The sequence below is a fragment of the Anser anser genome, assembly GCF_964211835.1.
Source record: "Anser anser genome assembly, chromosome: 26".
NCBI lineage: Eukaryota > Metazoa > Chordata > Aves > Anseriformes > Anatidae > Anser > Anser anser.
In genome coordinates, this window is record NC_139747.1 from 1,902,712 (window position 1) to 1,921,022 (window position 18,311).

At 62.5% G+C, this 18,311-nt stretch overlaps 4 protein-coding genes across 12 annotated transcripts in view; 3 read left to right on the top strand and 1 right to left on the bottom strand.

Moving 5' to 3' along the window:
* The window catches only part of DUSP26 (dual specificity phosphatase 26), a 67,093-nt gene extending 64,765 nt beyond the window's left edge, over nt 1–2,328 (top strand). For 5 of the 6 annotated variants that reach the window (XM_083811578.1, XM_083811576.1, XM_083811574.1 and 2 more), the window contains 3 exons: nt 278–550; nt 910–1,118; nt 1,553–2,328. In XM_083811578.1, coding sequence (XP_083667704.1) covers nt 372–550; nt 910–1,118; nt 1,553–1,752 — 588 coding nt within the window. In that variant the 5' untranslated portion in view covers nt 278–371 and the 3' untranslated portion in view covers nt 1,753–2,328. The remainder of the gene's footprint in view (nt 1–277; nt 551–909; nt 1,119–1,552) is intronic. The other variant, XM_083811575.1, reaches the window with a different exon arrangement.
* Nucleotides 2,329–3,893: 1,565 nt separating this feature from the next.
* RNF122 (ring finger protein 122) lies at nt 3,894–10,909 on the top strand. 2 transcript variants are annotated; one of them, XM_083811580.1, is made up of 6 exons: nt 3,894–4,050; nt 8,472–8,628; nt 9,509–9,554; nt 9,923–9,964; nt 10,256–10,338; nt 10,419–10,909. In XM_083811580.1, exons 1-6 carry the CDS (start codon nt 4,026–4,028, stop codon nt 10,531–10,533), a joined length of 468 nt encoding a protein of 155 aa, XP_083667706.1. In that variant the 5' UTR covers nt 3,894–4,025; the 3' UTR covers nt 10,534–10,909. The 2 variants fall into 2 exon arrangements, with proteins under 2 accessions (XP_083667706.1, XP_083667707.1); XM_083811581.1 differs by having other exon boundaries at nt 10,259–10,338.
* Nucleotides 10,910–11,056: 147 nt separating this feature from the next.
* Nucleotides 11,057–14,803, top strand: TTI2 (TELO2 interacting protein 2). Of its 2 annotated transcripts, none has more exons than XM_083811569.1 (7): nt 11,057–12,252; nt 12,532–12,718; nt 12,913–13,005; nt 13,333–13,529; nt 13,608–13,751; nt 14,217–14,379; nt 14,666–14,803. In XM_083811569.1, exons 1-7 carry the CDS (start codon nt 11,630–11,632, stop codon nt 14,744–14,746), a joined length of 1,488 nt encoding a protein of 495 aa, XP_083667695.1. In that variant the 5' UTR covers nt 11,057–11,629; the 3' UTR covers nt 14,747–14,803. The 2 variants fall into 2 exon arrangements, with proteins under 2 accessions (XP_083667695.1, XP_083667696.1); XM_083811570.1 differs by having other exon boundaries at nt 12,532–12,683; nt 12,917–13,005.
* MAK16 (MAK16 homolog) lies at nt 14,773–18,278 on the bottom strand. 2 transcript variants are annotated; one of them, XM_083811573.1, is made up of 10 exons: nt 18,182–18,278; nt 17,729–17,778; nt 17,395–17,504; nt 17,241–17,305; nt 16,949–17,100; nt 16,594–16,648; nt 16,441–16,515; nt 15,946–16,059; nt 15,664–15,720; nt 14,773–15,401 (listed from the first exon to the last, which is right to left on the bottom strand). In XM_083811573.1, exons 1-10 carry the CDS (start codon nt 18,194–18,196, stop codon nt 15,216–15,218), a joined length of 879 nt encoding a protein of 292 aa, XP_083667699.1. In that variant the 5' UTR covers nt 18,197–18,278; the 3' UTR covers nt 14,773–15,215. The 2 variants fall into 2 exon arrangements, with proteins under 2 accessions (XP_083667699.1, XP_083667698.1); XM_083811572.1 differs by having other exon boundaries at nt 15,940–16,059.
* Nucleotides 18,279–18,311: the final 33 nt, after the last annotated feature.

Here is an 18,311-nt window from a genome sequence, read left to right on the forward strand (position 1 = left end):
GGAGCAAAACCTCAGCCCGTGGAGACTCAGCAATCTGGCTGCCTCTCCAGCTTCCCTCCCCAGCCCTGGCACCGTAAGCTGCTCCCCGGCAGCATTGCTTCTTGGAAGGGAGCACAGGTGAGCGTGTCTCACAGCGGGAGCCGCTGGGAAGCTGGCTCGACACAGCCCTCTCGCCAGGAAGGTCAGGCTTGGCTGCTTCGGGCCAGCGTTTCTACAAAAGGGCTGGAGCGAGAGGTCCCCGGCTCTTCTAACGGCACCTCCTCTGCTTCTGTAACAGGACCGTGGGTGGCAGCAGCAGCAGAAGAGACCTCCCGGCCCCCCTCCGGCCTTCACGAACCCACAGGTATGCCTTGTGGGTCTCGGCAGCTCCCATGGCTTTCCTGTCCAGGTTCTCCAGGAACGGCACCAGGTCGCCGAGCCGGGGCTCGCGGGAGGAGCGCAACAACCACCCCATCCTCAGCGTCTTCGAGCTGGAAAGGCTGCTGTACACGGGGAAGACAGCCTGCAACCACGCCGATGAGGTCTGGCCAGGCCTCTACCTGGGCGATCAGTACGTATCGGAGGGGGACAGGAATGGGGGGCTGAGGGGTATTTGAAATGCAGAGGTCTGGGAGAGGAAAGCTGGAAATGTGAGGGAGAGGAGGACACGATGGGTCGGAGGAGGAGGAAGGATGTGAGCACAGCTGTGCTGAGAGATTGGAGAGCTGCTGGGGGGGGCGGGTGGAGGTGGCGTGCCCAAGGAGTCTGTGACATTGACTTAAAATTCTGGAGTCTGAGTCTGGCATCTTTCCTTTCCCTCTGATGAAAATGTGTGACCAGGACAGCCCTTACACCGTCCTTGGGAAATCTTCTTTAATGTTGAACTTTTCTAAACTTGCACATCTCTGCTCTGTTCCTCCCTCCCTGCAGAGATATAGCAGCCAACCGCCGCGAGCTGGCCCACCTGCGCATCACCCACATCCTCAACGCCTCGCACAGCAAGTGGAGGGGGGGCGCTGAGTACTACGAGGGCACGGGCATCCGCTACCTGGGCATCGAGGCCCACGACTCTCCTTCCTTTGACATGAGCCCCTACTTCTACCCTGCAGCTGACTTCATCCACCAGGCGCTGAATGAAGGTCAGTGGTAAAGATTGGTGGGGCGAAGCGGGGAGGGGAGAAGCTCCCTTTGGTGGGTGGAAAGCTGGATTAATGTCCTATTGCTAAGCATCCTAGAAAACAGGGATATTTCTAGACTGGTATGGTATTTTCTACTCTAGGTTGCCTGCTCCAAAGAGGAGATGGGCAAGATTAGAGCACTGGCCCCATAGATTTCAGAGTATGACTAGTTCCTATTCAGACTGTTTTGGGAGATCCTAATGCACTGACACCCTTTGCCAAGAGGAGGACCTCAGTGCATCACAGCCCTATTAAACTTGGGGCCCTACATCTAACCCTGGAGGCTGCACACCTGCAGTGCCAGGATGCACCATGACAAATGGTTGGGTCCTCTTTTTTTTTTTTAATTGGGATATTTGGTCTGCTGTGACACAGCCCCTGTGTTTTGCCCCCAGGAAGGATCCTTGTGCACTGTGCTGTCGGGGTGAGCAGGTCGGCCACCTTGGTCCTCGCCTACCTCATGATCCGCCACCACATGCCCCTTGTAGAAGCCATAAAGACGGTGAAGGACCACCGCGGTATCATCCCCAACCGGGGCTTCTTGCGCCAGCTGGTCGCCCTGGACAATGCCCTGAGGCTGAAGAGGAGTTCGTGATGGAGGACAAGCGGGGTTGTGCGGTGGGAGCAGCGTGTGTGCGGCGCCCACCTGCCCCCGGTGCCCGCTGCGTGGTAGGGGTAGGCCTTTCCTCCCAGTGCAGATGCTTGGCAGCTAATGGGTCCCGTGCAACCGGCCCTGGCCCCCCCCTCAGCTGAGGGGGTCCCCAGACATGCGAGCTATTCCTAGTGGTAAAGTCTAGGCCCTCAACCTGCAATCTCGGCACTTAGGTAGGCCTAACGTATCGCCTCCTTCCCAGCCTGCTCACTCAGAGATGCCTCTGGAGGGACTCAGCCCCACGTTTCAGGTTACTCCCTACCCGATTCAGCTCCAGGAAGCCTTCAAGGGTTGGCTCTCCCACGTGGCAGATGCATTTGCCAAGCCGGTCCCGTCCCTCCCTCCCAGGAGACTGAAGCTGTGTGTGTTCCTCGTCTTGTTTCCCATTTGTTTTTGGTCTGCGTAGCAATGTGAATTAGCTCTGGTGTGTGGGCTCTGGCAAACAGGCCTTTTGTCGTAGTGTTTGGATGTCCCCCATGCCTAGTGTTAACCTGTGAAAATAAAGACAGCGCTAAGGAAGAAGTTTGGCCATCCCTTGTGTGCTTTGGGACAGGCTTTTTGTTTAGGCTGGGATCTGAGTTGGTGGAAAAGCCTTGCCCTGGGTGTTCCGGGCCGAGATGAGCCCAAATCCTCCCAGATCCTCGGGCCAGGACTTGTCAGTTCCCCCGGTGGCCAGTGCCCCTGCTGAGCCCCCCCACTCCTTTTTTCCAGCTGCGGGAACAGAAAGAGGAAGGGTGGGCTCCCGCTGGGAAGCAGAGCAGGGCTGGCGGTCACCAGGTCAGCATCCATCAGGAGGTGGCGATATTGGTCTCCCGAAGGCAGGCGGACACGGAGCTAGCCACCAGGCTGGTGGAAAGGCCGGCTGGCCACCAGGGCCTGCAAAAAGTGCCTTTGCCTTTGCAGAGGGGCTGGATGGGCGAGCGAGAGCGGCCAGGGGCAACCATCTGTGGTGGCATCCTGCGTGTGTGCTGCCCCCGCTCCTGGGCTGCAGGCTGTGCGGCGCCCTGGGGGCTGCAGATCGCCTCCTGCCTGATTTTTGCAGCTCTGCTTTGTGCTCCTTGCTGCCGTGCAGCTCCCTTTGTGCAGCCTGCTGCCAGTCAGACCCGAATGCGGAGCGCGGCCGTTGGCTGACAAAGCTGGGATCAGGGAGGCTCTGGATGCAAAGAGTGAGTTTGGGGAATCAGCAAACTGAGCCAGAGAGTAAGATCACAGGCGTGCTGTGCCCTCCCCCGTGCTGGCAGTGGCCCGGCACCTGTGTTGGGAGATCGGTGTGTGGTGTGGGAAGCACCCAGACCTCGGGGGGTCAGCACAGCCCCAGCCCCTGGTGGCACCAAGCTGCCTGATCCCATCCCCTGGGTGTCTGGTGAGGAGGGCGCACAGCCCACCCTACGGCTGTCCCTGGCACGGGCACTGTCGGTCCTGCTGCCCTCACGGTCACCTGCAGGCTCCTTGGCTTGCCTGGAGGTGCTGATGGTGTCCAAAACCTCCTGCGCCAGGCTGAGAGACACTGGGAGCTCAGCACCTTCGGCAAGGCTCCCAAAAGGGCTGCTGCACAGAATCACAGGGTGGTTTGGGATGGAAGGGACCTTAAGGATCACCCCAGTCCAACCCTCTGCCCTCAGCCCCATCCAGCCTGGCCCTGGGCACTGCCAGGGATGGGGCACCCCCAGCTCCTCCAGGCGGCCTGTGCCATCACCTCACCACCCTCAGAGCGAAGAATTTCTTCCTTACATCTGACCTAAATCCCCGCTCTTTTAGTATAAAGCCATCACCCCCGCCCCATCCCTGCGCACCCCAACAGAGGGCCTCCCCAGCTTTCCTGGAGCCCTCCTGCCCGGAGCTTTCCCTTCTGGGGGCCGCACACCCCCAGCCCTCAGCCTGCCCCCGGGGGAAGCTCCGTGGGGCCTGGGGGGACTCCGTGGGGGCGGGGGGGCTCCATGGGGCCTGGCTCCCTATGCCCCAAGGGTCCCCACGCTGCGTGTGGGCCCCAGCCCGGTGCTGCTGACACCCCCCCCCCTCATGCCCGGGGGGGGTCCCGGAGCCCCTCGCCGGTTCCCCCCCCGCAGCTCGGGGGCGGCCCCGGGAGTTGGGGGCCCGGCCCGGGGCGGGGTTTGCGGCCCGGCCCCGTTCCCCGGCGCCCGGCCCGGCCCCGCTCCCGGCCATGGCCCCGAGCCGCGCACGGCGGAGCCGGCCCGGCCCCGCGGAGCGGCTCCCGGATGCCCCCGTTCCAGTGGTGCCACGGTGAGAGCGGGGCCGGGGGCTGGGGGGGGGGACGGGAAGGGGCTTGGGGGTGTCCTGGGGGGCGGGCAGGAGAGGTTTGGGGGGGCTGGGAGGGGAACGGGAGGGGTTTAGGGGGGCCAGGAGGGGTCTGGGGGAGTCGGGGGGGGGGGGCAGGAGGGGTTGGGGGGGGCACAAGGGGTTTGGGGGGTCGGGGGGGGTTTGGGGTCCAGGGGGGGGTTGGGGGGTCGGGGGCTGCTGCCTCTCCTGGGAGGTGGAGGGGAACCAATGCTGGGGAGCGGGCAGCCTCCAACAAGCACCCCAAAAAGTTTTGCCCCCCAGGCAAGGGGTGCTGTGCTTTTTGGGGTCACCCCCCCCGGGGCCAGGGGAAGCCGCCAGCCCCCCAGCAGCGAGCCCCAGCGTCGGGGCGGCCGTACTGGTTGTGGTGGTGGGATCGAAGCCCCCCACCCGTGTGTCCATGTCGGTGGCGTGGGCATGGCTCCGAGGGCCCCCAGGCAGGGCCCTGGCCCCCCGCTCTCCTGCCAGCCCCCCAAAATCCCTGGGAACGTGGCGCTGAGCTTGCCCGCGGCGGGGGGGGGGTGGCTGAGCACGAAGTGGGTCTCTCTCTGAGTAAGGAGCCGGGAGGCTGCGCTGGGAACTCCACCATCAAAGCCCTGCCTCAGCAACAAAGGCCGGGTTGTTTTAATTTGTGAAAGGTTTGCAGCCTTTGAAGCTCTAAACGCGCAACCGGTGGCTTCCCCTCCTGCAACGCGCACCTCGGGTGCTCTCGTGCGGCTTGGGGGGTGAGCAGCAGTTAGCCTGGCCTCGTGGGGAGGGCAGGGGGTTCCTTCGGTGCTCTAAATGCTCCTCAGCAGAAAATGCAAACTCGGCAGCGTAAAGGAAGCATCCCCGGTAAGAGCTGGGGGCTTTGAGAGGCTCCGAGCGGCCGCAGCTCTCCCCGGCTCCCCAGGGCTCGGAGGACAGAGCCCGCCCTTGTGCGGAGGCCAAGGCGTGGGTTTGGGAGGCCGCCCGTGGGCATCTGGCTCAGGCGTCTTGGCTTCGAGCCCTGACCCCACAAGTATTCACATCAGCAGAGTGCGGCAAAATTGCTGAGCTGCGTGCTGCTGAGGACCCGTGCAAGAACAGGGGCCGGTGGCGTGAGTAAGTCCGATACCCAGTAAAGAAATGGAATTTTCGCCATTAATAGGCATACTCCAAACGTCTGAACAGGAGGAACGCGCTGTGCTGGCTTGGAATTGCAGCTCCTCTTTCGCATTACACCTCTTCCTGTTGCTCAGCCGTAGTTTGGGGCACTTCGCAGGTAACTTGGTGTGGCGGGGACCTGGCTATGCCCCGCCGCGAGCCGCTTGGCGCAGGGGAGACTTTTGCAGGAAGCCCATTCCTGCCTCACAGCAAAAACTACATGGAAGCTGCATTCAATTTCGTGATGCAAAGCCCACGGCTTTTGTGTGGGAGTGGAAAGAATGGTTTTATTTAATGACCTGCTGAGTTTTCCATTCGTTGTATTGAACAAGAATTGGGGTGAGGGAGAAGCTCTGCTCAGCAAAAACCCCGTGCCCGCGCAGAGCTTGCGTCTGTCCTGGTTTCAAATCCTGCACGCTGCTGTGGCACGGTGGTTGAAGGGGTGCTGTTCGACCCCGGATGCCGCAGGGCCTCCTGACTTCAGCCTGGCGCTTTGCAGGGCGTAGACCTGGATGTGGGGGGCATTTTTGGGGCCGTGCATCCGTTCTTTGGTTGTTCGGTGGCAGAAATTATCCCTGGGGCTCTCGGGCGCGTTCCCGGCGGTGTTGCAGCATCAGGGCTGTAATCGGACGGGGACGCAGTTAGGCGCCTGGCTTTCCTCTGTAGTTTTTCTCCAGGCCAGTGAGACGGATCGCTCGGACCTTGAGAAGCGGCCCTGCTCCCGGCTGCGTGTCCCAGGGGAGTTAATCCTGGCCGGGGGAGCGGGATGGGGTCACCCCCTGCTGGCCCCAGCGCTTCGTGCGCTGTTATTTGGGCCAGCTCAGCACCTAAATCCGCTGGGCAGCCTAAACCTGCCGGCATCTGCCGGGGTTGGAGGAGGAGGTGGCGCAACCCCGGTGCCCCGACAGGTCGGACTGCACCTTTCCTGCTTACACAGGGGAGCTTTTGCTGTTGGCATGAGAAAACACACTGCTGGCAGGGCGCACCGCCTTCCTGAGCGTCCTCCTCGCAGGGAGAAGGGTGGAGAAAGTCAGCGTGTGTCCGTAGCCCTTCTGCAGATGTCCGGCGATCCCTCTCTTCTCCTTTTTTCAACTAAATAATTGTCTGAGCACGCCGCTTTCAAGGCTCCTGGCTTCAGGTGTAAAACTGGTCCCGGGTGGACTTAACGCTGGTGACGCGGGTTGCTTCGGTTTGGGGTTGGTGCCCCTCAGGCCTTCATTGTATTAAAACCGGCTTCGCTCTGTTCCTCTCGAGCTAAAAATATGAAAGCCTTTGTCAGGCGAAGGGGGTTGTGCTAATTAAAACCACGGCCGAGCCAGCGCCCACCCTGCTGCTGAACTCTCGCTGGGGGGAGCTGGAAGGGGCCGGCCAGGGTCGGGAGGAGCCAGATTTGGGGAGGGGGTCGCATCCCCCCGCCGGGACCCGCCGCTCGAGGGCTTCCCCTGGCAGCAGCTTCACCTCCCAGCCCGTGGCTCTGCCCCGGGGCCGTGCTGCCCGGAGCAGTGAGGGCTGGAAAGCCTCCGTAGCAGGAATGAGCCTTGCTGAGCTGGGGAGCCTAAAATTAGCCTTGCCAGCTGCGCCGCGGCTGGCGGGGACGTGTTAGGCCAGCTCCTCTTGGGTACGGGGCCGGGACTTGTGGCTTCTCTTCTTCCACCTCGCCTTTTCCCCCTGCTGCTGCTTTTGCTGCCCCCTCGGGTGCCCGTGCAAGGGGCTTTTAGGCACACCCGTGGGGGACAGGGGTGCGAAACACGGAGCAGTTGGGCAGCTGGGCAGGGAGCGGAGACCGGGGGCGCAGCAGGGCGCAGGGCTGTGGGTGTACGCGAGGGGCACGGGGTCTGGGTGCGGTGCTCGGGGGTTGCCACCTCCATCCATCGACAGCTGCCGAGCGGCGTCCCGCCACGCACACCAGCATTACCTCATTGACTTGTGGTTTGTGGTGGTGTTTTTTTTTTTTTTCTAATTCTATTTTCCGGGCATTTCTCAATCATTTCCAGTAGGGAAATGGGAAGAAAAAAAAAAAAAAAAAAGAACAACCAAAACTTATTGTCCTCCTCTGCACCTGGTGGTCTCGAGAGCAGAAGGCTGGCAGAGCAGGACCCGACAAACAAATCCTCCCTTTCCCGCTGTGTGGGTGAGGAGGCAGATGCAGCGTGTCCAGCGATGACAGGAGGCCAGCGAGCGGCTCCCTGCAGGAAAACCCCATTTCCTACAGCCCAGGCGCTTTGCCTGGTGCTACACAGCAGCAACGCACAGATCCCAGAGCCGGCTGCCTCTCTCCAGCCACGCAGGGTTTGGCCAGCACACCACGTGTAAATTCAGAGTAAATTCAACGTGCACGAGGAAGCGGGCACCCGGCAGAAGCCCAGCCGGGAGCACGACGTTGCACGGGGGCATCGGTGTGCGCCACCGGCCCCTGCTGCTCCCCGGGGACCCCGCCGCTCGTGCAGAGCTTTCTTCCGCCGTGCCGGGCTCCCTTCCTGTCTCTGCTGTCCTGGTGGAAAGCAGTTTTCATCCTCTCATGAGAAACAGGCGGAGGATTTTAGCGGGCTGTAATTAAACCCAGAAGTGTTCCTGTAGGAGCTTTTTGATGAGCTCGCCCGGCACCCTCTGTTCCTGCGCTGCGCATCGAGGGCAGATGCTCCGCAGAGCACAGACGGGGCCTCCGCTCTCCTTTGAAGTCCCGCGTGAGCCAGATCTGATGGGAAATCAAAGCTCCGGCTTTTGTGGGGTCAGCACCATTTCGAAACAAGCAGCAGCGCGCTCTCGGTGCCAGACGCCGACTTTGCGTCAGCTGCCAGGAGCGGCAGGGGCAGTGGGCTTGGTGCTTCCCCGTGCCCCTGTCCCACTTTGCTGGGTGGGCACCCCGCTGCTGTCCCCGTGCTGCCAGCACCCCTGTGTGATGCCCTCCTGCCCGATTTGGTCTCCGTGCCACCCAGCACCAGCCCCGGGGCTGCTCCTGGCTCCCACCAAGCACTGACAGGCGCCGGCTGCTCTGGTTTTGCAAGCTCCGTCCCTCCTTGAATCCCCTCCCAGCTCCCCTGGATCTGTATGGAGATGGAGGCCTGGGGCCAGGGCTTCTTTTCCTTCCAGACACCGGGATTCTGCCTCACGTTCGTGCTGCTGGAGAAGGGGTTTGTGATCGTGGAGGCGCAGAGGTGACCGCAGCCAGTGCTGGCGCTGCTGCCAGGGGCTCTCCTCCTCCTCTTCCATTCGAAGCGCTGACTTCTCTTTCCTCCCCCAAGGGTGCTCCTGCAGTCTGGGCCTGATTTATACCAGTAAACCCTGCACGATGCCCCCCGTCACGTTCCAGGACCTGCCACTCAACATCTACATGGTCATTTTCGGCACCGGCATCTTCGTCTTTGTGCTCAGCCTCATCTTCTGCTGCTACTTCATCAGGTGAGCCGGGCACCCTCCGCGGGGCCGTGGCGGCGGGTCGGCGTCCCCCGGGGCCGTCCCAGCCCCGTAGGTGCCTCCGCCTTGCCCTTCCCCGCGCCCCATTGTGGTGTCCCACACCACCGGAGCCTCTCGCCACGAGGATCTGAGCCCGGAGCGGGGCCAGGCACGATCGCAGCCCCCACGGCAGAGCAGGGCAGGAAGCGCAGGAAGGGGCTCCTGTTTTCCAGGGGACCGTGCGGGAGGGACGCATTGTGTCGGGCAGGGGGAGGAGCGGCGCCGAGCGGCAGAGGATGTCTTCACGTTGCCCTCCCCGCTCAGGCAGGGCTATTTTTAAACCCGGAGGCAGCAGCTGGCGTTTCTGTGGGCCTCGAGCCCTTCGCTGCGGGATGCCCCAGCTCTCCGCTGCCATCCCCGGCATCTCTCAGCCCTTCTGGGGGGGCTGCAGAAGGACGTCTCGGTGCCTGGCATGGAGGAGAAGCAAAGGCAACAAGCGAGCGGTCCCCTGCCCCCCTGGTGCCTTGCCGGGTTCCTCTCCGAGGCGGCTTTCCCCAGCGCCCTCGCCTCGGCCAAGGTCGCGGCGGGGCTGGGAGCTGCCGGCGGGCGAGCGCTGGAAATAGAGCGCTTCCTGCGCCACCAACGACTTCCTAAGGCAAACAATCGGGGCTGTCGGCTGTTATCGCTCCCTGCTGCCGGCTCCGCAGGCGCTGCGGGACCGGGTCCTGCCCCGGCGCAGCTCATCCCCAAATCCCGTCCCTGGGCCGAGCAGGCTGGGCAGGGCTGCGCTGCCCTGGTGCCTCCTGAAACTTCGGGGTTGCGCTGCTCAGAGGTGGCTCTGGAGGGTGCTGTAAAGCTCACGGTGCTTTTTTCTCTCCCTCTTTAGCAAACTGCGGCACCAGGCTCAGAGCGAGAGATTCGGGTACAAGGAGGTAAAGTCACGGCTGTTTCCTACACACACACACATCGATTTGGGGCCGAGCGGGAGGTGGGCGCAGGCAGGTGGGGAAGCAGCAGGGACTGATGCTCCTCGTCCCCAGCTGACCTGAGATGTTCAAAGGCAGCGTGATGGGACACACTGCTGCTGCACCTGAGCTCGACCTGCCCTTGCCCGGCTCGTTTTGGCTCCCGTTGGCAAAATCCCGATGGGATCCAGGAGCCCTGCTCGGGGTGGTGGGTGAGCAGCCTGGACACGCGGTCGCTGCCCGTCCAGCCTGGACTTTTGCCAGCTCAGTGAAACCCACTGCCCAGATCAGTCCCGGCTGCTCCTGATCCTCATCTGTCTCCTTTTCTCCCGCAGGTGGTTTTGAAAGGCGACGCCCGGAGGCTGAATGTGCACGGGGTGAGCGCAGAACCACCTCTGGGGCTGAGCTGGGGCTCACAGGGATGGTGCTTTGGGTCCCCTCTGCTCCCCGAGGCGGGACAGGGACGTGCCAGCACCGCGTGGCTGGCAGCAGCAGCAGGGGTTGGAAATCGGGAGGGAAACTCCCTGCCAGAAATACCTGGGAAGAGGCCCCACCGCCCTGGGCTTTCCCTGGCCACAGCATCCCAGCAGGAGTGGGGCCGTGTGTGAGTATTGTGTAGGGTCCCGCGCGTTCTCACCCTCCCTCGCCCCCCATCTCGTCTCCCGCAGCAGACCTGTGCCGTCTGCCTGGAGGATTTCAAGGTGAAGGAGGAGCTGGGGGTGCTGCCGTGCCAGCACGCCTTCCACCGAAAGTGAGTACAGCGGCAGAGGGCGGCGGGGATTTCCTCCCCACGGGGTTTTTCCATCCTCACGTTTTCCCCCCCCCCTGCAGGTGCCTGGTGAAGTGGCTGGAGGTGCGCTGCGTGTGCCCCATGTGCAACAAGCCCATGGCGGGTCCGGCACAGCCCCGCGCCGGCATCGGCACGCTCCTGGACGAGCTGGTGTGAGCGGCCCCGCTCCCCGCCGGCCGGATCCTGCACGCGCCATCGCCCGGCCCCGCGTCTCCGGGGGAAACGAACGCTTCGTCTCGAAGGATTCGGGATTTCGGAGCTGGGGTTTTTATCTCGTGGGGCGTCGCGGTGGTTTTGGGGGGCGGTCGGTTTTTATGCCACCCCTGGACGTGCTCCGCCGGGACCGCCTGGGCTTGCCCACGGTAGGCAGAGCCCACGGCACGGGCAGGGCTGCGCCCCCCCCCCGCTCCCCCCCTCGCTGCGCGGAGTATTTTTGTACCTGACCCCCTCCGGACTCTGAGGCTCCCCGTTTTTGGGAGGGAGCGCACAGCTTTGTGTGAAGCAGTGATTAAACCCATGGTTTCTCAGCCGGTGCGGGGGATCCAGTGGCATTTGCGGGGAGCGTTTTAGGAGTGGCTGCGGCAGCTCAGGGCTGGGGGCATGGAGCACCGGAATAAAGCGCTGGCCTGGGAAATGGGGCTGGCAATCACGAATTCACAAGTTCTGTAGCAACTCCAAAAAGCTCTGATTTCGCACAAAAACGAACATTCCGTAAATGAGACCATCGACCCCCCGGCGCTCAGAAGGGACTGTGCAACGTCGTAACGCAGGGCGCACACGTCACGCAAGCGCGTGCCACTCCCATTCATCATGCGCTATGAACCGGAAGGATCGGGTTTTGGCGTTCCGCGCCCGAACCCAACGCCGTGCCACTGATCCCGTGGTCACAGCGATCTGCGACCATCCCAGCGCTTCCGCCCTTTTCGGACGCAAACCGGTGCCCACCACAGCTCTGCGCTCGCTGCTCCTCGTTTTGAGCCGTTTCGGGGCCAAAAAGCCCCGCCGCAGCGCCGCTCGGTGCCTCATTACCCATGCTAATTTATTCACACGGCGCCACGCCCACTCGCAACCGCTTTTACGGCAGTTGGGTTTTTGCGACAGCTGCGCGCTGGGCGGCGCGCTTTACGGCGGCAGGTTGTGTTTGAGGGGAGTGCTGAGGAGCGTCGCGGCTTCTTCCTGCCGGGGGGCGCGGGGGGGCCCTTAAAGGGTTTGGGGGGGCCCTTAAAGGACTTAGGAAGCCGGGGAAGGGGTCATGGAGCTCCCCGGCTTCGTGCAGCCCCCGCAGCTGCCCGGGGAGCGGCCTCCCCCCGCCCCGCCGCCGGCCGAGCGGGTGCAGCGCCAGCTCGGACCGCTCACTCCCGAGGGTCCCGGGGCGCTCGGCGAGCTGGGGGCGCTCCTGGAGGCCGCGGGCGGCCGCCGGCTCTTCGGGGACGTGAGCCCCGCCGCGCTGGGCGAGCTGGTGGCCTCGCTGAGCCGCTTCGCGGCGCCTCCCGAGCAGCAGCAGGAGGCTGCCGAGCTGCCCGGCAAGGACGGTGCGTACGAAGCCGTCGCTGAGCGAGCGGCGGAGGCGGGCGCCGTGCTCCTGCGCCTCCTCGCCGAGCTGGAGGCTGCCAGGACCGAGGAGACTCTGGGTGACCCCGTGGTGGGTCCTATCCTGCGCCGCGTGGCAGCGCCCGTCTACGTCTTCGCGGTAACACACGTTGTGGACGGGCCCTGGACGAGCGCGAGGTCTCGGTCGGTGGCCGGGGACCTGCTGGAGTCGCTGGCTCGGGCTGCGGACTGTGGGTCGGTGGCGGAATTTCTGCGGGGGAAGAAGGAGGACGAGGAGGGGAGATTCGCGGCGGTGATGGGGCTGCTGAAACAGGAGTTGACCAAGTGAGTAGGAAGGGGAGGGCAGCAGCGGAGAGGGTGGTGTGTTCGGCCGGTCTCCGTGTAGGAAATACTGGAAGCTTTCAGGAAATGTGCTGGTGCAGCTGTGAGCGCCCGTGTTACAAGCGGTAGTTGATAAACATGGGACCAAGAACTTTGCAAACAGCCTGATAACGGGGCAGGAGGAAAGGAAATCGGAGCTTACCATCAGCCTAGAGGTGCAAGTTATAGGAAATGAGAGTTCCTCAGTTCCAGCATTCACTGAGCTTCTGTTTGTGTTTCCAGAGACACTTGGAAGCGTAACCCTGCCATGAAGCACGTCTTCGCCTGGACGCTGCCTCACGTCACACGTCCCTGGCTCAGCCGCTACCTGGAGAGCATCCTCCCCCCGTCGCTGCTCATCTCGGACGATTACCGCGAGGAGAACAAAATCCTGGGTGTGCGCTGCCTGCATCACATCGTTCTCAATGTGGTGAGGGGTTGGGAAGGCAGATCCCTCTGCGGGCGTTGTTTGAAGGAAGGGGGGGGTTGGGTGCCTGTTGGATTTCCTAACGTCTGTTCCTGGTTCTTACGTTAACCTCGCAATTTTGCCCTGTGCTCAATAGCAGGAGGCAAGTGGGCAGCAAAGGCGGTGCACGGGAATGATGTTGCTCTCTCTTGTGGCAGCCAGGTGCTGATCTGTGCCAGTTCAACAGGGCTCAGGTCGTGTACCACGCCCTCTACAACCACCTCTACTCACGAGAGGCCCCCCTTATCCAGGTAGGGCAGCAGAACCGAATTCTCAGGTGCCTCGCGGCGTTGCGTAGCAATCCCACAAGGGACAGGCAGCTGAAGGCGCGGGGAGGAGTGCTCACGGGCACTGCGGGTGTAGCTTCAGGCTGTTAACGGCCGATGCCTGTGGCCAGGAGTAATGCAGCAGATTGCAGGGAGCACTCAAAGGAGGCGGCAGCCGTGCTGACCGGGGCCGGCCTCGGGGGACGCAGGCAGTGGCAGTCCCCCAGGTGAACTGGGGGGGGTGGCTGGAAGCTGCTGGCACGGTGCGGGGGCTGCTGGGCGACCACCCCGGTGTGTCCTGTCCCGCCCCAGGCAGTGCTGCTGTGCCTGCTGGACTTGCTGCCGGTCCTGGAGAGAGCGCAGCGGCGGCAGGAGCAGCAGCAGCAGCAGCCCAGAGCTCCCACCCGCTGCGACGAGGTGCTGCAGCTGCTCCTGACCCACATGGAGGCTGAGCACCGCCTGGCGCTGCGGCGCGTGTACGCCGGGACCCTGCCCGCCTTCGTGCGGAGGTGAGAGCAGCACCTGCCACCCGCAGGGACGGGCTGTATCCCTGTCCCCCCTGCTCAGCGCGTGCTGCGTGGCGGCAGGCTTGGCGTCCTGGTGGCGCGGCACCTGAAGAGGCTGGAGCGAGTGATCGTGGGCTACCTGGAGGTCTGCGACGGCCCCGAGGAGGAAGCCAGGCTGGGAATCCTGGAGACGCTGAGGTGCACCATAGAGCACGCCTGGCCCAGGTACCGGTCTGGGGTGAAAAATGCTTTAGGAAGCGTGTGCTAAATGGATGTGGTTCCTCTAGAACCAAAGTTACCGTTATTTGAGGAAGAGGCCCCGAAACCTTGAGGGGGAGCTCTCTGACAGGGAACAGTCATTAGCGTTGCTGCTTTCCTGGGGGAAGAACCTTGCCTGAAAGTTAAGCTGGGCCCTCGTGCTTCTAGAGGAGGAAAAAGTCAGGGGAAAATAACGCTGGCTAAAAGCTGGATCTACCTTCTCTGCACGGCAGAGCTGTGGGATAAGCCCTGCGCTGCCAACCGGGCCGCCTGTGCTGGCGGGCGTTCGTGTCACGCCTTCCCCGTTTCCCTCGCAGCCCGGCTGCAGTTTTGCTTCACGCGACAGTGGCTGGAGCTGCCGAGCAGGGCTGTGCTTTCCCCGGCTCACAAAAAGGATTTACGGTAAGCCGCACGTGCCCGTTCCCCTTTCAGGATGCCGTGCCGGCTCCCCGTGCTCCTCAAGGCCCTGCTGAGGATGATGTGGGATGTCCACGCTGACCGAGGCCCAACGCCGGAGCCGGTGAGGGCTGCCCTGCTCCGGGGGGCCACCGAGTGCCTCATCCTGCTGGATCGCTGCTCTGAAGGACGGGTGAAGGTGAGCTGGGGACCCGGCGCTGCTTCAGCGCTGCTCTCTGCCCCCTTAAAAGGGAAGCAGCAGCACACTACAGGCAAGAGCCCGCTTCAGTAAAACAACATTTGCAAAGCATCAGCTCCCGCCCGCTCCAGAGCTGGTATCTGACCTAACTGATGGGTGACTTTGCGCACAAGAGAGGACTGGATTTGTATCGCTCCCTCCCAACGGACCGCTGGGCAGGGCTGATAACGCTGTAAGCCTCGGTTAAGTGTGCCAGGGCACTGCAAAGGGATGGTTTCTGTTCCAGATCCTGCTGGAGGGCGTGGATGGCAGCTGCGAGGAGAGCTGCGTGCGGGACTGCCTCAGGAAAGTGCGAGAGAACACGTGAGGAGGCACGGCTGATCGCTCGCCGGCTTTGTACAGTAAAATATTTTATTTATTTTAAGGTTGTCTTTCTCGTCTCTGCCCCGTTAGCCTCATACCTGCCCCGAACGAGGTTCGCTTGTGTCTCCGCGAGCCGCCTGCGGGCGCTGCAGCTTCAGAACGCAGCAGCAGTGTTCCGAGTCCAGGTTCTTTCCTGGAGCAGCCTGAGCTGAGCCTCGCGTGGTTGTGGGGAGGCTTCGGCCTTAAAACTGCACTTTGTGCAGAGCTGTACGGAGTTACTGCAACTGCCTGGGGTCGGGACAGAAACCCTGACATCTGGAACCCTTATTTCCTTTAAAAAAAGAGAATTATTACTCTAGAATATTGGAGAAGCAACTTCTGGTGGCTGCGCTCAGAGTGGTGAAGCTGGAGGAGCTCTAGAGGACAGACGCGGCGTGCTGCCAGCCAGTAAAAAATGCCAGTCCGGGAGGGAGTCAGGAGGCTTTAGTCTTGGCGGCTGGCTCCGTTTCTTTTTCATACTCGATTTCAAGGTAGGGACGTTTTCTTCTGGTTGGTCCTTTCAGGGGAGTTTTTCCCTTGGATTTGGAGTGCGCTTTCTTCTCTGTTTCTTCCTCGTCTTCCTGCTCCTCTTCGCTACTCGTCTCCAACTTATCCATGTCCTGAGAGAGGAAGAGGCGTGTGTGGTATCAAAGCAGGCTAACTAAACCTCCACTTTCTGCAAAATCACCCTGTGTATCCAATCCCACTTCCTAATTCCTGGTCCCAGCGGGCCTGCCAGAGTAGCCGGGGCGCAGCGGAGCAGCCTGGCTCTGTCTCGCGTTCCACAAACCCCGTTTCACCGGCTCTTATCCCGCCACCAGGCTGCTGGGGGTCACTTCCAAACAGCTTCGCCTGGCAGCTCGCACCTGGTGCTGCACCTACCTCGAAGTCACTGATGTCGCTGTCATCCGCTTCCACGAACTCCCTTTCATCTCTTTCCTGTAAGAAATGAAGGCGGGAGCTAGGACGTGTGCGCTGAGCGCAATAACATCACAGCTCACACCACGACAGCCCTCGAACCTGCACACACACACAGACGATTTTCCCAAATTCCCCTCTCCTGCTCTGTTCTCACCCTGGTGACATTCGCACCGCGGTGCCCGGTGGTGCACCGGGGCAGGGAAGGATTAAGCGTGGCGCTGTGGGGGGGAGCGTTACTGTTACCTCCTCGTTGCCTTCCTCTTCCTTTTCCACGTCGGACTCGCTCTCGCTTTCTGCATCTTGCTGCTGCAGAGCTTTGTCGAAGGCGTGAATGGGGAAGTTGTAAATGTCTCCGTACTGAAAAGGAAAATAAAGTTCTGTAAGGTACCGAGGGGAAACAGCCGGTGGTGGAAGGGTCGGCTGAGGCCTGCACAGAGGTGGCATCAAACCAGGCTCCACTGGAGGTTCACCCCTTCCTAATTCTGAAGCACGCGCTTCATAGAAAAGAGAATTTCACAGAAAAGAGCATTTCAGGGAGATCGAGGGGCTCTGCGTTTTGGGGAACAACTTCTCCAGCCTGCTCCAAACCCACTCGGCAGTCAGCCCCTGCCCTCCTCTGCAGGCGCTGCCTCCCCTTTGCACCAACACGCGCCCCCCACCCCCTTCCCTGGCGGAGCAGCGGGACGGAGGGCAGGGGGAGCAGTTCTACTGCTGCGCTCTGACGGGGGCGATCCTCACCGTGTCCTGCTTCAGTCTCTCCAGCAATTCCTTCTCGATGGCGTTGTCCAGCTGAGCGGCGACCAGGGCTTTCTCCTGCCGGAGCAAAGAGGCCTCGTGTCAGTGCGCTCAGAGAACAGAAGCAACAGACGGCACATGAAACACTCACGTTACCTCTCTTCTTTTCTCTCGCCTTTCAACCTTTCTGCTTAAGGGAACGATTTTCCTCCTGCAGGGAACAAGAACGACTTAGGGAGCCTTTCAGCCTCCTCTGCAGCGGATGAGCAAATGGCTCACTCAGGGCAAAAACCAGTGGCCGCAGCCTTGGAAACGGGGCTGCAGCTGGTTCAGGTGCACCTATAAAAGCACAGTGCGCCGCAGTTACGTCAATTTTAACGGGGTTTGTTTACAAGCCTGCCAAAACCTGCGTCCTGCAGGAAAACACCAACTGCCTGGAGGTGCAGCAGAGCCAGGAAAGGGCTCCGCACACAGAAACCCAAGGCGATCACTCGCTAGTGGCACCGCTTACTGTCGCTTCAGCGTCAGCTTGCGGATGCGGATGAGGTACTGCGTTATCTTGGTGAATCGCTGCTTGCATTTGTGCCGGATGAAGCGGGGCCAGTAGATGAGATTCTCGTCTATCTCCTCCAGTGCTTTCTCGTAGTTCTTGCTCAGCAGGACCTGGGGGGGGGGGAAACGGGTTGAAATCCAGAGCAGCAAAGCCCCGGGGACGCTTCTGTGCTCGGGAGAAGTCTGATCCCCTCTGTCCTTTGGTGCAGGAGCTCAGAGCACGCGCGGGCAGCAGCCTGCTCCCAACTCACCCGCTCCCACAGTCGGCTGGGAAAAGGCGCCCGCTCGATCGTCTTCATGTAGAGGTAACAGCGGCCTGGAAGGGGAAGAGGCGAGGAGGAAGGTGACCCCCGCTGAGGCACCAAACCCTCAGCTGCGGTGGGGGGGACAGAGCCGGGCGCTCACCTTTCTCCTCCCTGACGGTGGCGTACTGGCTGTTGGCCAGCGGGCAGGAGGAGCGGTTGCAGAGCCCGGTCAGGTTGTACTCATTGCGGCAGAAGCTCTGCGTCTTCGTCCTGCAAGCCAGAGCCACCTGAAGCGCTGCCCTGCGCTGTGCCACCCGCTGGGTCACGTACAGCCGGCACGCCTCGTGGTGGCACAGGGACGAGGGAAAGGCAACGCGCAGGGAGCGCGCTGGCACCTCGGGGCACCCAAATTTCCGCCCCCACCCCCCCCACCCCATAGACATCAGCCCCCGAGGCCAGCGCTGGGCTCCGCTGCCCGTCCCGCACGCGCTCACCTGATCTTGTAGGAGCAGAACTGCTTGTTCCCCAGCATGTCCCAGACAACCTGCGGGGACAAAACCCCCATCAGGGACCCCCCCCCCAGCACCCTGCGCCCCCCTACCCCATTACCGACCCACCCCAATCCCCCCGCCTCCCCCAGCCAGGCCGTAACAGATCGCCCCCCGACCTAACGGGGGCAGGGAGAGGACACGCAGGGCCACCCCCTGGCTGCCCCCAAATTCCCCTTCCCCCCCCCCAGTCCCTGCCCTATTCCCGTTATTCCCGCCCCCCCCCCCAAAATCTGCCCCCAGCCGCCCCCACGTGGCTGCCCCCCCCCCCAACCCCCCGAGGGGAGGGGGCGCTGCCCCGGCCGGACGCAGCCGACCCAAGGGCGGGGCGGGCGCCGATTGGCTGCGGCGCGGCTGCCTGGCGGCGGCGGACGGGACCGAAGCAAGCGGCGGACTCACATCGTCCGAGTGCATGCTGCTGCTGCGGCGGCGCCCGCGCGGCCATCACCGGAAGGGGCGGGGCGAGCGGCGTCTCGCGAGAGCGGCGGGTGGTTGCCACGGCAACGGGGGGGTGGGTTGTCATGGCGGC